At 37.2% G+C, this 16,618-nt stretch overlaps 2 protein-coding genes across 2 annotated transcripts in view; both read left to right on the top strand.

Moving 5' to 3' along the window:
• Nucleotides 1-1,560: 1,560 nt before the first annotated feature.
• Nucleotides 1,561-11,004, top strand: hmg20b (high mobility group 20B). Its single transcript, XM_056256408.1, has 9 exons — nt 1,561-1,661; nt 2,444-2,541; nt 2,685-2,906; nt 3,005-3,125; nt 3,288-3,343; nt 5,581-5,647; nt 5,724-5,939; nt 6,018-6,150; nt 10,295-11,004. Exons 2-9 carry the CDS (start codon nt 2,464-2,466, stop codon nt 10,305-10,307), a joined length of 906 nt encoding a protein of 301 aa, XP_056112383.1. The 5' UTR covers nt 1,561-1,661; nt 2,444-2,463; the 3' UTR covers nt 10,308-11,004.
• A 1,096-nt stretch (nt 11,005-12,100) lies between these two features.
• unc13a (unc-13 homolog A (C. elegans)) overlaps nt 12,101-16,618 on the top strand; it is a 117,499-nt gene continuing 112,981 nt past the window's right edge. Inside the window, exon 1 of the mRNA XM_056256402.1 lies at nt 12,101-12,204. Coding sequence (XP_056112377.1) covers nt 12,183-12,204 — 22 coding nt within the window. The 5' untranslated portion in view covers nt 12,101-12,182. The remainder of the gene's footprint in view (nt 12,205-16,618) is intronic.

Raw genomic sequence — 16,618 nt, 5'->3', positions numbered from 1 at the left:
CAGGTGTTCGAGGAAATTTTACATTCTAGGAAGTGTATAAATGTGGAAAGTGGCATGGAAGCAACTTGTGTTTTAATTCAAAATTAAACCATATGAGAATACTGATTACAGAACTATATGAATAGTTTTTGCTTTATATTTTACTTTTTTATATTATTTGTATATTCAATAAATTCTTTAATTTTTTTTATTTATAAAATTTATTATGAGAATACCTATAACCTATATGGTCCCCACAGTAATGGAAAACATGGAAATATATATGAATTTTAAATTGTGATTTAGGTAAAATATTAAAGTTTTTTTTATAATAAAATATATTCTGACTTTGCTTTTCATGTTTTCTTTGTTTAGTGTAAAATCTTACTGCAAACCAGTGTAATAATATCACATAACAGGAATTGACAAGAGCACTTTTTGTAATGGCAATTACAATATAATTCAATTTGTTTATAATTTGCTTCTTTTTTTTTTTTTAAAGACTTTATTTAAACATAAAATCTTCTATAAGCTATAATAACATTAAATATATTTCATGTTTCTTCCAAACAATTTTTCTTCAGTAGTAAGACAGGCACATTAAAGGTCAATGAACAACATTTATGAATTGTGTGTGGGACAAACTCTTCATTTTACAGAATCTCTGCTTAGAAATAATTACCTGTGTAATTTTGGCCAAATTAAAGGTACATTGTGTAAGCATCTGTGCAAGTATGTGGTGCATGCAGAATTTAAAAGGTCACGCAAACATTTTAAATACATTTGTCTTAAGGTTGAAGTAGAAAAACTAGAATGTTTTGGATGGCTACCTCTCAGTTTAGTGCTTTGAAAATCAACAATTACTAACATTTAAAGGTGAATCCACTTCTAAGGGAAAGGAAAGCTATGTGCATTCTAAAACTCAAAATAATTTGGATAATAATCTATCTAGAATACATAATAATATTGGCATGTCCCTTTACTTTAATGGGTTGAGATGTGATGTTTATCATTTTATAAAAGTCTTTGTTAAACATGTTGCTAAACATGTAGTTGTATTCTAATATAAGAATTCTGAGATATAATTTCAACTGCTGATTCTAATTTATTTTAGAAGAAGAATTTAATTAATTCAAGTGATTTTTTTTATATATATTTTTAATTGCGCTGTGTTTTTGTGCTGAATTCGGATCGCTTTCGTGGGCTATTGAGTAAATAAAATAAATCCTTTTCACTCCCTTAAAAAATCTAACCCATTAAATTCCGAGGATTGAACACTACCTTATAATAAAGTAGATGAAAGATCCTAGTCAAGGAAAATAATTTATGTGAGACATCTAAGTTGAAGTTGACTTAAATAAGTTTGGTAAAATACGACTTAATGTATTGATTCATAACAGTATTATAAGCCTACTCCATAATTAGTAGCCAAACAATACATTTGAATACAATTTTGTAGTCATGACAGAATGCTCTTATCAGAGCTGGAATAGGGCTTCTAGAAGCATAGACAAGTCCATAACAACTTTATTTCCAGTCATGCGCAATGCAAACGAAGCACGTTGCCGTTCACCCCGCCTACTAAAACCCACAAACCAATCAAAACCACCAAGGAACTGTCAATCAAACCAACGTTTGTGGCGGAGTTAGCGTTTGAGTTAAGAAAACGGGGACTAATTTAGGTAAGTGGGAATTTTGTGTATTACCCGCACGAACGTTACTGATAAATACAAACAGATAGATATACATATATATAAATAAACTTTCGAAATGAAGACACGATTTATTTAATTCATCTGAGCTTCAGTAGAGGCTAGTTAGCCAACTATGCTAATTTAGCTAATAATAATAATAACAACCGGTGATGCAGAGAAAAGTCATTTTTAAACATTAATGCACCAAAAAAGCTCCAATTCACACGCACGTTAACATATTTTATGTAAACAAAACACGTCTCAAATAAGCCAACAATCGATTTATATAAATGGCTGTTTCCAAATATAACGTTAAATGAACGATGCCTATCTAGACAACATTTTGCGGATGTGCTGCCCTACAGTGTTATTTTAGTATCATTGAGATACTATAATAGTTTTCGTTAATATATATATTTTTGCATTTTAGTTAAAGTTGTAATCATTTTGTCATTTTTATTATTTTTAGTTTTTTATGTCTACAGTTATTATTCATTTTTATAGATTGTATTAGTCCATCAAGTTAAATTAAAAGCTAGCTGAAATAAAATCCATTTAATGTTTATTTTATTTCAAGTAATGAGAAATGTTTTTAAACCAGTTTTAGTTAACTATAATAACCATGCTACCCAAATATGTAGTTGATTGATAGTGATCTTAAAGTGGGCAAACATCACTGTTGCTTAAACGCAACCAATGCGTATGATATATTGATTAGGTAAGAAAGTATTTCATCCAATCTAAATAGTTGCTCTTTAATTCTGTCCCAGAATTCCTTGATTTTCATATTATGGGTGGTGTAAAGCAAGAGCAAACTGATGCTCCTGCATCTAAAGACCCTCACCACACTGACTCGGCACAGGAGGAGGTAAGATCATCATATATCACAGAATACTTCAAATATGTAATTGAGTTATTATCGTAAAATGTTTTGTGGTCAAGCACACTCATATTTGTCTAATACATTCTTCCCAAATTTGATTCATATCTATTTTAATTGATTTATTACAGAACCAATCGACTTCACAGCCAGTAAAGAAGCGAGGTTGGCCAAAAGGGAAAAAGAGAAAGAAGGTTTTACCAAATGGACCCAAGGCTCCGGTTACCGGTTACGTACGTTTCCTGAATGAGAGACGCGAACACATCCGAGCCCTTCACCCGGATCTTCCCTTCCCGGAAATCACCAAGAGACTCGGAGCAGAATGGAGCCGCCTGGTTCCTCATGATAAGCAGGTATTATTATAATATATTTTTGTGAATAGACTGACAAATTGTTTCCATTTAAGCTGAAATATCATCCTTCTGATGAAACGGAACTATTTTGTTTACAGCGCTACCTAGATGAAGCCGAAAGGGACAAAATGCAGTATGCACGAGAACTCAGGGAGTATCAGAAAAGTGAAGCTTATCAGATCACATGTGCAAAAGTTCAGGACAAGAGAATAAAGAGAGGTAAAAATGCTTTTTTTTTTTTGTTATTTGAGTACTTTTCTGTCCCCCCCCCCCACCCATGTCTGTTTGTATTTACCTTTTTTGTGAAGTATGCTATAATTGGCTATTAAAAATCAAATATTAGTTTTATAGCGATGCATTTTCCTATTTATATTTTTACAGAAGAGGTGGCTTCTGTCATTATCAATGCCAACAGTTCAGGATCAACTGGTTTTAAGGTAAGTGTACAAACAAAGCCTGAATTCTTAAATGTTTCCACCACATTCCTTAAAGGGATAGTTCACCCAAAAATGAAAATTAAGTCATTAATTACTCACCCTCATGTTGTTCCAACCCCGTAAGACCTTCGTTCATCTTCGGAACACAGATGAAGATATTTTTTATTAAATTTGAGAGCTGGAATAGGCTTCCTAAGGGAGTGAAACTTGACGGCCCAGAAAGTCATTGAAGAAAATGTTTAAATATTCCATGTGACTACAGTGGCTCAACTATAAGTTTATCAAGCGACGAGAATACTTTTTGTGCGGAAAAACAAACAAAAATAACGACTTTATTCGACTATTCCTTTTCTTCCTTGTGGGCCTGAGACGAGAGTTCAAGAGATTTCCACGACGCATGCGCGAGAACTGAACAAGAAGTAGTAGAAGAAGAACGTCCTCTTCTCAGTTCTCGCGCATGCGTCCTGGAAATCTCTTGAACTCTCGTCTCAGGCCCACAAGGAAGAAAAGGAATAGTCGAATAAAGTCGTTATTTTTGTTTGTTTTTCCGCACAAAAAGTATTCTCGTCGCTTGATAAACTTATAGTTGACCCACTGTAGTCACTCGGACTATTTCAACATTTTCTTCAATGACTTTCTGGGCCGTCAAGTTTCACTCCCTTAGGAAGCCTATGTAGCAGTGATCCAGCTCTCAAATTTAATCAAAAATATCTTCATTTGTGTTCCGAAGATGAACGAAGGTCTTACGGGGTTGGAACAACATGAGGGTGAGTAATTAATGACTTAATTTTCATTTTTGGGTGAACTATCCCTTTAAGTACACTGAGCAAAATTACAAACGCAACACTTTTGTTTTTGCGCCCATTTTTCATGAGCTGAACTCAAAGATCTAAGACTTTTTCTATGTACACAAAAAACGAAAACCAGTCAGTATCTGGTGCGACCACCATTTGCCTCACGCAGTGCAACACATCTCCTCCGCATAGAGTTGATCAGGTTGTTGATTGTGGCCTGTGGAATGATGGTCCACTCCTCTTCAATGGCTGTGCAAAGTTGCTGGATATTGGAAGGAACTGGAACACGCTGTCGCATACGCCGATCCAGAGCATCCCGAACATGCTCAATGGGTGAGATGTCCAGTGAGTATGCTGGTCATGCAAGAACTGGGATGTTTTCAGCTTCCAGGAATTGTGTACAGATCCTAGCAACATGTGGCCGTGCATTATCATACTGCAACACAAGGTGATGGTCGTGGATGAATGGCACAACAATGGGCCTCAGGATCTCGTCACGGTATCTCTGAGCATTCAAAATGCCATCAATAAAATGCACCTGTGTTTGTTGTCCATAACATACGCCTGCCCATAACATAACCCCACCGCCACCATGGGCCACTCGATTCACAACCTTGACATCAGCAAACCGCTAACCTACACAACGCCATACACGCTGTCTGCCATCTGCCCTGTACAGTGAAAACCGGGATTCATCCGTGAAGAGAACACCTCTCCAACGTGCCAGACGCCATCGAATGTGAGCATTTGCCCACTCAAGTCGGTTACGACGACAAACTGCAGTCAGGTCGAGACCCCAGTGAGGCAGATGAGCTTCCCTGAGACGGTTTCTGACAGTTTGTGCAGAAATTGTTTGGTTATGGAGGTGAAGATGCTGGATGTGGAGGTCCTGGGCTGATGTGGTTACACGTGGTCTGCGGTTGTGAGGCCGGTTGGATGTACTGCCAAATTCTCTGAAACGCCTTTGGAGACGGCTTATGGTAGAGAAATGAACATTCAATTCACAGGCAACAGCTCTGGTGGACATTCTTGCAGTCAGCATGCCAATTGCACGCTCCCTCAAAACTTGCGACATCTGTGGCATTGTGCTGTGTGATAAAACTGCACATTTTAGAGTGGCCTTTTATTTTGGCCAGCCTAAGGCACACCTGTGCAATAATCATGCTGTCTAATCAGCATCTTGATATGCCACATCTGTGAGGTGGATGGATTATCTCGGCAAAGGAGAAGTGCTCACTAACACAGATTTAGATAGATTTGTGAACAAAATTTGAGAGAAATAGGCCTTTTGTGTACATAGAAAAAGTCTTAGATCTTTGAGTTCAACTCATGAAAAATGGGGGCAAAAACAAAAGTGTTGCGTTTATCATTTTGTTCAGTGTAGATACTTGGAAGACGTCGACATTGTTCTTGCAACCTGGCTAATGAAACGGTTTCCTTCAGAACTCGGACTTTACAACCAGATTTGACGTCCCTATTTTCACAGAAGAATTTCTGGACCAAAACAAAGGTAAGTTAGGGTTTTTATGTTCAAACCATAAACATCCACGTGGAAAGCTGTTTTCTTAAAATTACGCAATTCCCAGTGCGAGAAGCGGAGCTGCGACGACTGCGCAAGGCTAACGTGGAGTTCGAAGAGCAGAATGCGGTTCTCCAGAAGCACATTGCCGACATGTTCAGCGCTAAAGAGCGACTGGAAGCTGAGCTGGGCCAGGATGAGCTTCGCACACAGGCTCTACAGCGCCACCTACAGGCGATCAAACAGACACTGGTCAGCAGCCTGGCCACTGTGCCCTTGCCAGGTTAGTACAATATAGTGCCCATAATACTAGCACCATGATAGATGATTGCAATGGGAAACAAGTTTGTTTTTCGTTTAGGCACGGGCGAGACGCCATCGATTGGAACGCTGGACTCGTACCTGAGTCGCTTGAGTAGTGCATTAGAGAGCAGGCCTCATGAGCATCGCGGCTTAGTCCTCAAGCTACAAGAGCTCTTAGCTCACCTAGACAGGTAACTGTCGTGCAATATTATGTACTATAAGACCATTGGTGGACAAAGTACATAAATTAAGTACTTGAGTAAAAGTACAGATACCCTAATAAAATATTACTCCAGTAAAAGTACTTTTTTTCTTCTTTTTTTTTTACTCCAGTAAAAGTAAAAAGTATTAATCAATGAACCTTTGTTTATTATTTATTCTATTCTAGCACTAGGCAATAATTAAAATTAGTGCATACATTTAATATTTATTGATCTGCAAATAAGTAGACGTTTTATTTTATTACCAAAACTTGTCAAAAACTATCAAAAAATGTAACTTCAGTAGGCCTATCCACCTTTTTCCTATGCCTTCCTTATGATGCTTTGCATGGATTATGGGAGTAGCTTCTGTTAAACTGTAAACAATCAGTGAAAGGTTTGCTCCATGAACACAATAATAAGCATTTTTCTTAAAAATTGGGTACAATGAGATGATATTATTCTACTCACCGTTCAACCATTCAACATTGAAAGGAAATTAAAAAGTGTAAAAGCATTAACAAATTACAAAAAAACAGACAATGAGTAACGCCAAAACCTCTATATATTTCAGCAGCAACATTACGGACTTCTTAAATATAACTAGTAATATGTCTGTATCAGACTATGTAACATATGTTGCCTTAATCAAAAATGTTCATGAACTGGAACATTGAGTGATAATGATTCAAAGTGATTTGAGTCATTGTCACAGGCAATAAATATTATATTTACCTGCTTTTAGAAACATTCCAAACACTGCTTATAGGGATTAGAAGTGAAAAGGGGAGACTATTATATTTTAAAGCATCTGTGTGAAAACAAACCTGGAAAGGTGCATTCCAGGGATTAATTAATGGGATATATGGTAAATGATATTGAGAGAGCAGACTACAAATGCTCAGTAGGCCTATATGTTGCCTTTTTCATACTGTTACAGCGAAATACAAATAAAAAAGAAAATAATCAGGAGGGAAAGAATGCAGCTACTGAAAAGGGATCTTGACATAGATATTCTTATGATATCATATACAGTGCCCTCCACTAATATTTGCACCCTTGGTAAATGTGAGCAAAGGCGGACCACAAGTGCTCAGTAGGAAATAATGTGAAAAATAAATCTGCATTGTTTATCCTTTTAATCTTTAATTTAAAAAAAAAATTACCACAAAAAATCGAACCTTTCATCGATGTAAAACAATTGAAATTGGGGGGCAGATCTCATTATGAAATAAATGTTTTTCTCTGGTTCATATTGGCCACAATTTTTGCAACGTCCTTTTCCCAAGATAACAGCTCTGAGTCTTCCTCAATAATGCCTGATGAGTTTGGAGAACACCTGACAAGAGATCAGAGACCATTCCTTCATACAGAATCTTTCCAGATCCTTCAGATTCCCAGATCCACGTTGGTGCTTCTCCTCTTCAGTCCAGCCCACTCATTTTCTATAGGGTTCAGGTCCGGGGACTGGGACGGTCATGGCAAAGGCTTCATTTTGTGCTCAGTGACCCATTTAAATTTTTTGGGGGGTCATTGTCCTGATGGAAGATCCAACCACCGCCCATTATAAGATTTCTAGAGGCTGTCAGGTTTTTAATTTTATCTGTTGGTATTTGCTAGAATCCATGATTCCGTGTATCTGAACAAGAAGTCCAGGACCTCCAGCAAAAAAATAGGCCCACAACATTAAAGATCCAGCGATATATTTAACCGTGGGCATGTGGTACTTTTTATCCCTGTTTGCACCAAACTCATCTGGGAGGGGTTGCTGGCAAAAATATATATTTTTAGTTTCATCTGACCATAGAAACCAGTCTCGTTTGAAGTTCCAGTCGTGTCTGACAACTGAATATGCTGGAGTTTGTTTTTGGATGAGCGAGGAGGATTTTTCTTGAAACCCTCCCAAACAACTTGTGGTGATGTAGGTGCTGTTTGATAGTTTTTAAGGCTTTCTAACCCCAAGACTAATCCCTGCAATTCTCCATCTGTGATCCTTGGAGAGTCTTTGGCCACTCAAACTCTCCTCCTCGCCGTGCATTAAGACATTATACACACATGTTCTCTTCCTGGCAGATCCGTAACATCTCCAGTTGATTGGAACTTCTTAATTATTGCCCTGATGTTGGAAATGTGAATTTTCAATGCTTTAGTTATTTTCGTACAGCCACTTTCTATTTTGTGAAGCTCAAAAAATCTTTTGCTGCACATAAGAACTATATTCTTTGGTTTTACTCATTGTGATGGATGATTAAGGGAATTTGGCCTTTGTGTTTCCTCAGTTTTATACTCCTGTGGAACAGGTAGTCATGGCTAAACAATTTCATGCTCCTAGTCACCCTGGTGTGCTAAAAAAAAAAAAAAAACGTAAATATGTTGTGTATATATATATATATATATGTCAATAAAAAAATGTCAATATACTTCAGAGATATTTTTCTCTTAAAGGGATACTCCACTTTTTTTGGAAATAGGCTTATTTTACAACTCCCCCAGAGTTAAACTGTTGAGTTTTACCCTTTTTGAATCCATTCAGCCGATCTCCGGTTCTGGCGGTACCACTTTTAGCATAGCTTAGCATACATCATTGAAGTGGACAAGACCATTAGCATTTCTAAAAAAAAAAAAGACCAAAGTGTTTCGATATTTTTCCTATTTAAAACTAGACTCTTCTGTAGTTACATCGTGCACTAAGACCGACGGAAAATGTAAAGTTGCGGTTTTCTAGGCTGATATGGCTATGAACTATACTCTCATTCCTGCGTAATAATCAAGAAACTTTACTGCCGTACCATGAGTGCAGCAGGCGTAATGATATGACGCAGCGCCTGAAAATAGTCCCCAGCTCGGTCTCCATGCTACAAGGAACGCTCCCTGTGCAAGCAGGTTGTCACGTTGGTTATGTTGACGGAAGGTAGCCTATTTTCAGGCGCTGCGTCATATCATTACGCCTGCTGCACTCATGATACGGCAGTAAAGTTTCTTGATTATTACGCAGGAATGAGAGTATAGTTCCTAGCCATATCAGCCTAGAAAATCGCAACTTTACATTTTCCGTCGGTCTTAGTGCACGATGTAACTACAGAAGAGTGAAGTTTTAAATTAGGAAAAATATCGAAACACTCTGGTCTTTTTTTTTTTTTTTGAGAAATGCTAATGGTCTTGTCCACTTCAATGATGTATGCTAAGCTATGCTAAAAGTAGTACCGCCAGAACCGGAGATCGGCTGAATGGATTCAAAAACGGTAAAACTCAAAAACCGTTTAACTCTGGGGGAGTTGTAAAATGAGCCTATTTCCAAAAAAAGTGGAGTATCCCTTTAAGAATTTTAGGGGTGCCAATAATTGTGGCCAACATGCATTGGAGAAAAACATTTATTTAATAATGTGAGTTTCCCCCACTTTCAATTGTTTTACTTCAATGGAAGGTTAGAATTTTGTGAATCAAAAGGATAAACAATGCAAATTTATTTTCACAATTTTCACAATGCAAATTTATTTTCACTTTGCTCATATTTACCACGGGTACCAATATTAGTCGAGGGCACTGTATCACATTAAAATAACAAGCTATTCTCTTGAAGTCTGAACATGAGAACATGAAGGAAATTGTACAGCTCATTCAGTCAAACTGACGGATAAGGATTAATTGTTGCGCAACCTTATGATTTGAAATTATTTGTTCAGTCTTTTTGAGTGGAACTTCCCTAAACCGGAAGTGCCACTCATCATCTAAAACGCAGTAGACTCGTTAGGAAAAAGGTGGATACTAAAAAATAGTAAAGTAATTCAAGTAACAAAATATAACATAGTATTTAAAAAAACAAAAAGGGAAAAAAAATTTTTTTGTAAATGTATGGTGACAAATAGCATAAACATACAATATACATAACGATATACAATAATCAATATTAAAATTGAACATTAGGAAATTACTTTTCCTAATGTTCAAGTATATTATGTAAATAATGCTTTGGAATGTTGTGAAGTACAAGTTTTCAAAAATAAAAATACTCTGATAAAGTACAGATTCTTGAAAAATGTACTTAAATACATGTAGCGAAGTAAAAATACTGTCCACCACTGCATAAGATCATACTATCTGGTAGTCATCTTTTTTCTTCTTCATTTTCTTCCAGTGAGAAGCTTTGAATGGTGGGATTTAGAGGTTCTACGTCAGGCTGACCAAAGTATTCGGAAGGCCTGGAACCCCCACGATCTGCCTCGAACGTCTCTGCCTCACAACAAGGTGTAACAAGGGCCATACGGTTTAATTGGATATTTTGACAAGGCTAGCTTGACCGATAAGCTAATTTGTAACACTGGTGCCAGTGGATTCTAAACTTATTGACATCAATCACCTAATACATCATATTATTGCTGTTTTGACAATTACAGCAGCTCATGGGAAGACTAAGTCCAGAAACCATGGATTAAAGGCATGCTACTATTGTCTTTACTAAGATATTGTAATGAAATGTAAAGTGTAGCGTTTTTTACATTGGTTTACCTCTGAAGCCTTACTGCACAGCGCTGTGGATTGCAAGAAGCTCTTGAGAATTTCTGCGCCATGATTTTTACTCTAAACATTGAGTAACATGCTTTAGTCTTAATTAAAATTCCTAAGTAATGTTGATTTTTGGTTGTATTCCCTTTTGAACAGAACATAAATCAGTCGGCATTGCGAAGGGTGATGAATTCTAGCATTAAAATATTTCATGTGTCAGAGTTTACACTGCTTTAGTGATGTACTTGAATTGAAATTTTTTGACAGTTTGAATTATTTTAATATTGGGTCGGGAAACTTGTGGTGAAAAAAAGATAATAAAATCGGGTAAGAATGGCTTTACTTTCTTTTAAATTATTCCATTTTTCTTCTGTGGTTGAAGCCATATCCAGTAGAGGGTGACATTGACCATGACATGAAACCTTTAGTCTAAAGTGTGTGTGTGTGTGTGTGTGTGTGTGTGTGTGTGTGTGTGAGAGAGAGAGAGAGAGATATCCTTTGGCAGTACATTTTTGGTATATCCCATTCAACCTTTTTTTCTCCATACCTAAGAATTTAATGTGACTCTTACTAAATGCAGCTAAAATATATGCAAGTCAATAAAAATATTGTTACTTTCAACAAAAAAGGTAAAAAGTCAAAGAATGTTTTAATTTTATAATCACTTGTCATTGTTCTGAAAGATAATTGCGGTACAATTGCAAAATTCTTTATATATTTATTTAAATGACATGAAATGAAATTAGGAAAAGTCATAAAGGACATAATGCTATGGACGGATCGCCTCAGTCACCATTCACTTTCGCATAATCTTTTTCAATAATAAAAGTTAATAGAGACTGGGACCGTCATTCACCGTTCATTTGTGTTTCACAGAATAAAGTCAGTCATACGAGTTTGGAACAACATGGCGGTGAGTAAACGATAACAAAAAAATATATATATATATTTTTGGGTGAACTATCCCTTTAAGTTAGTTTTTCGACCTATTAATAACGGGCATTGGAGTCTCTTGGACCCCAAAGCGTTTTTGTCTGACTTATTTCAATTAAAACAGTATTTCAGGAATCTGCCCATTAAAAAGGCACTTTTTCCATCCACGCTTCGGCTATCTAGAAAGGAGAGGCGTCCGCGTGCGCTGCTGCTGTCACTGCTCTCGTGCACAGCTCGGGCCGTGACGTCACGGTAGTAGCTATCCTCGCGGCGGCGGTGCTGAACTGAACAAGATGGCTGTGCGGCGCGTTACGAGCGGCTGAAAAAACAGCGCTAACATTCACTCACAGCCCGGATAACAGCGGTCTACATCGAGAGGGTGGTTGAAAAACGCCCTCGGATTGAATTATCTGAAGGATTCGGAGTAGTAGCTGTTGATATTTTTATATATTGTGGGGTAGAGTTTGATAACAAGAAGGGGAGGTTTCTCAACATAAAACAAAAAAAAAAATCAAATAAATCGTTTTTAAGAACAGTTTTATTATCCAAGCAAACTCAAAAGGGCGCGGATAATAATAAATAAAGAAATGTCACTGCTGTGTGTTGGAGGTAAGTGCATTCTTTCATATATGGATGCATTAAATACCAGCTGTTGGTTATGCGTTATATACATTGATTGTATATCTTTAGACATGTTAAGGGTTAAAAAATGATATTGTATTTGAAAAATACTGTCTTTAAGAAATCATCTAATACTGCATTTAATTAAATGCATAGTTTTTAGGCGCCCGCTTTCAAGAATGGATATTCTGATCAAGGATCAATGATCGGTTAAATATTGTTCTTCAGTGGAGTTTAATATTATTATTGGTTTGTATTCATGCAACAGAAGCTGAACTGTAGGGTTACAGACAGTGTGAAATATCAGGTACTAGAAGGAGTGTATCCTCTGTGCAATGCCTCTTTTTAGTATTTTAGCTAATAACTTACTCCCCTATCGCTTTATTTAGACTACAAGTATTTATTTATTTATTGTATAAAATGTGCAGTTTGTTTCTAGAAATGCACAGGGATATCAGTATATTGAATCCGCCCGTGTTATAAATGCAGCCAGTATTCAGGGGGGTGTTCCCTTGATATTCCAAAAGCTTTTTCTCCCCTGCTCAGAAGGGATCTACTTTGATGTATGATACATCTATTTTTAACTGTGTACTGTACGGGCGTAAAATGGCTTTACAGTTCAAAGCGTTCATGGCAGATGACAACATTACAGGTGTCATTTTTGTTGTTGTTGTAATTGCTACATTTATTCTACATAAGTATGCTTACAGATAAGTAGCTATAAAAATTTCAAAACATTTTAAATCATTATATGGTCTAAATCGATAAATGGACAGATATATAAATCAGAGGCCAGTTTGTGGATAGAGGGACAGACCAGGGACCCCCTATCGTGTAAAATTAAATGATGCATTTTTGGCCTGGCCTATAATAATATAATAAAATGTTATAATAATATGTTATTAGCAAAAGCATTAAAATAATTACTATTGGTGTACAGAATTATTTTTAAATATTTCATTTCATTTAATTTTAAATTGCATTAATATTGTATTAGTGCTGTCATATCGATTTATCGCGATTAATCACATCTAACATAAACGTTTTTGTTTATATAAGGTGTGTATATATATATATATATACATATATATATATATATATACATATACATGCATATATGGGTGTGTACACACACACACACACACACACATATATTATACACACTTAACAAAATTATAAACCCAACACTTTTGTTTTTGCCCCCATTTTTCATGAGCCGAACTCAAAGATCTAAGACTTTTGCTATGTACAGAAAAGGCCTATTTCTCTCAAAAATCTGTGTTAGTGAGCACTTCTCCTTTGCCTAGATAATCCATCCACCTCACAGCATGATTATTGCACAGGTGTGCCTTAGGCTGGCCACAATAAAAGGCCACTCTAAAATGTGCAGTTTTTGAAATGTGCAGACCCAATTCTAGTTTATTCTTAGCTCATGTTAATATTTTGCTGACCAGTGTTATGCAACCTAGATTTGAGATCTTTTTATATTAGAGGTCCCTGGGTTTTGTCTGAGAGTATGAAAAGAGAGGGACGGTGTAAATCTTTTGGCCAAATGTCTTTCACATGCACTTACTGTTAGCCTTTTTGGTCTGCCATGTGCAATGGGCCACTTGCCCATGTTCGCGTGCCTTACTCAGTTCTTGATTGCCATTTAACGCAAGATGACATGCAAATCAGATTGGTCTGTTGTAGAAGATCTGTTGTAGGAGACTCAGAATCTGAACGATACTGTAAGCCATGTTTCTTTGAACACATCCCACACAGACATTCTGATCCATGGCACGTCTGCCACCACTCTGTAATTAAACAGGCAGCAGATTCACAACCAGCGTCCGAAAGTGACAGTGGGTGTGTGGGTGTGTGTCACACAGACTGGCATCATGCTTGGCGCCTGCCGCAGTAACCTGAGCAGATGTACTGTAAGGCTTGCCTAATTCCCCCTGGATGTGTTTTGAAGTTAAAAGTCTTGAATTCCTCTTGCATAACCATCTTTTCGCCAGTTTTCAGGGAATTTAAATGTGCCATTTCTAAGCTGGGTTTAAAATGTCTGGTTTGTATAAAATAAAAATATTCTAGGCTGTTGTTTAAAATCTGGAAATCATGACACAGTATGGAATGAGTAGATTAAAGGAATCACCAAAAAATATTTTCTTTTTTTTACAATTTACTCCATTGACTTTTCCAAACAATCAAACCATTAACTTTCATTGTATGGAAAAGAGCAGCCTGTGTGTTCTACTAAACATCTTCATATGTGTTCCTCAAGGAAAGATAGATTTTTGGTTTGTGAAAGGACTCAAGAGTAAGTAAATGATGAGATTTTCATTTCTTAGTGAACTCTGCCTTTAAAGGGCGGGGGCCACAGATCGTTTCATATTAATAATTTATAAGAACGGCCTATTTAACTTCCTAGATATATGACTGAATTGTAGTTAACACTAACAACAGTTACCATGTATAATTTAGCACTGTTTCTCTGTAGTGATAGCCTATTGGAAAATATTCATATGCAACTGCAAAATCACAGACCTTCACCTAACACAATATTTCTTTGCTACATCATTAGAAAAATGACATTGAATCTAGTGGTCTGAGGGTACGTTTACACTACAACGATGTACTAAAAACGGAAACGTTTTTTCTTTGTGTTTTTCGCATACGAACGACGTTATCAAAATGATCCCGTTCACACAGATCCCCTAAAAACGCTGTATTATTCATGCCAGACAAGTAGTTGGCGATGTTTTCTGCTATTGAAATAGGGCTGCAATAAAATGAAATATAAATATCATTTAACTTAAAATGCATAAATTAAAATCCGAAATGTTGCCTTGTCAATTACCTAAAATAAAAATTAAGTACCAAAATGACTAAAACTGAAAATCAAACAAAATATAATATATATAGGCCTTTAGAAATATATAAAAAAGAAAACACTAATCAAAATAAAATGATTTGATTTTAAAATGATTAAAACTTAAAGGTGCTCTACGTAACTTTTAGCGGCCTCTAGTGGTGATGTTTCAGATTGCAACCAAATTTTACAAGAGCGCTCGTGCTCGAACTCCTCGTTGGGACCATCTAGTCGAGCTGAAAAGAACCATATAAGTTCCATAGTTTTTGGTGGTGTTTTCGCGGAGATATTAGCAGAAAACCATCGGGCGCGCTGCAAAATTGCGGACGCCGGTGACGTCACGATCTCAGAAGAAAATCGCTCGTATCTCTGGAACGCAAAGACCCAGAGAGCTCAAATTCGGGGGAGGAGGTCCCAGGGGAACCCTTGCCCGAACGCTAGAGTGGCGGGCCTCGGGGATGCCCCCTACCGGATCGCCGTTCGCTGGGACCCCCGATTTCGAACGGCTATAACTCGGGGAGCCGGGCGAGTTGGACCTCGGGGGTGGGCTCGTTCGAAAGGCCCCGTCCAGCACTATTAGAGTCTTGGGAATATTGATCAAAGATTGACTGAGATATAAGCCGAAAAACGTGCGCCTTTAACCGGACGTAACTCCCTGACCGTCTACAATAGACTGTATATAAGGAGAGAGGCTCGGGAGCGCGGATGCACGTCACATCCGTTGGATTTCGCGGTAAATCCGACCCGGAGACTTCACATAGAAATAGGAATACTGGCCTTCAGAGGTAATAGCAAAACTCGACAAGTGGATCATTTTAATGTGTGATTACAACCCCTTCACACACAGGCAATAAAAAAAGGATTCATTTTAGTAGAAAAGTTACATAGAGCACCTTTAAATGAAAATAAAATGGAAAATATTTAAAAAATAAAACATTCATAATAACACTATAAAAGTATATCAATTATACTACAATAACACATACTATATTGCATATATGCTTCTCTCCACAGAGAAAAACAGCTCTATTCCATCAAATTCCAGCATGTAGATAATTAGTTTTCAGATTGCAGTTCATCACTGATGGATTGCTTTAAACGCCTACATGGTAAATCCAAGCTTTCTTTGATGCATGTTTTAATATCATCCCTTTATGCCAAGCTTTTAGCGCCCCACCCCCCAAAAAAAACCTTCTCTCAAATTTACCCTTAAGTGGTTATTTTTAGTGTCAGGATATAGCTCGCTCTGCCCATGGTCGGCTACACAGAGAGATTAATGGAGCGCGAGAGGAAGAGGGGAAGAGATAAAGCGGCAGCACACGTGCATGCCAGCCACATGGCAAGAAATGGTGTGTGGGAGCATGATAGAGGAAACCCTGGCAGAGACGGGGCGGAGGCAGCGGTGAATCGTGAGCGGGAACTTTGAGCGGAGGTGCAGCGGTTGCTCGAGCGGGGGTGGCCCGATTCGAGGCTTCTCGCAACCAACTTTTTGTCCAAATCCTCAATTGTGTGGTGTCATTACGATTATTTTACAATCGCATCGGAGTC

The sequence above is a fragment of the Rhinichthys klamathensis genome, unplaced genomic scaffold (assembly GCF_029890125.1).
Source record: "Rhinichthys klamathensis goyatoka isolate OS25496 unplaced genomic scaffold, OSU_Roscu_1.1 h1tg000127l_1, whole genome shotgun sequence".
Classification (NCBI taxonomy): Eukaryota; Metazoa; Chordata; class Actinopteri; order Cypriniformes; family Leuciscidae; genus Rhinichthys; species Rhinichthys klamathensis.
The sequence above is the reverse complement of the archived record's forward strand: the minus strand, read 5'-3'. Positions and strand labels throughout refer to the sequence as shown.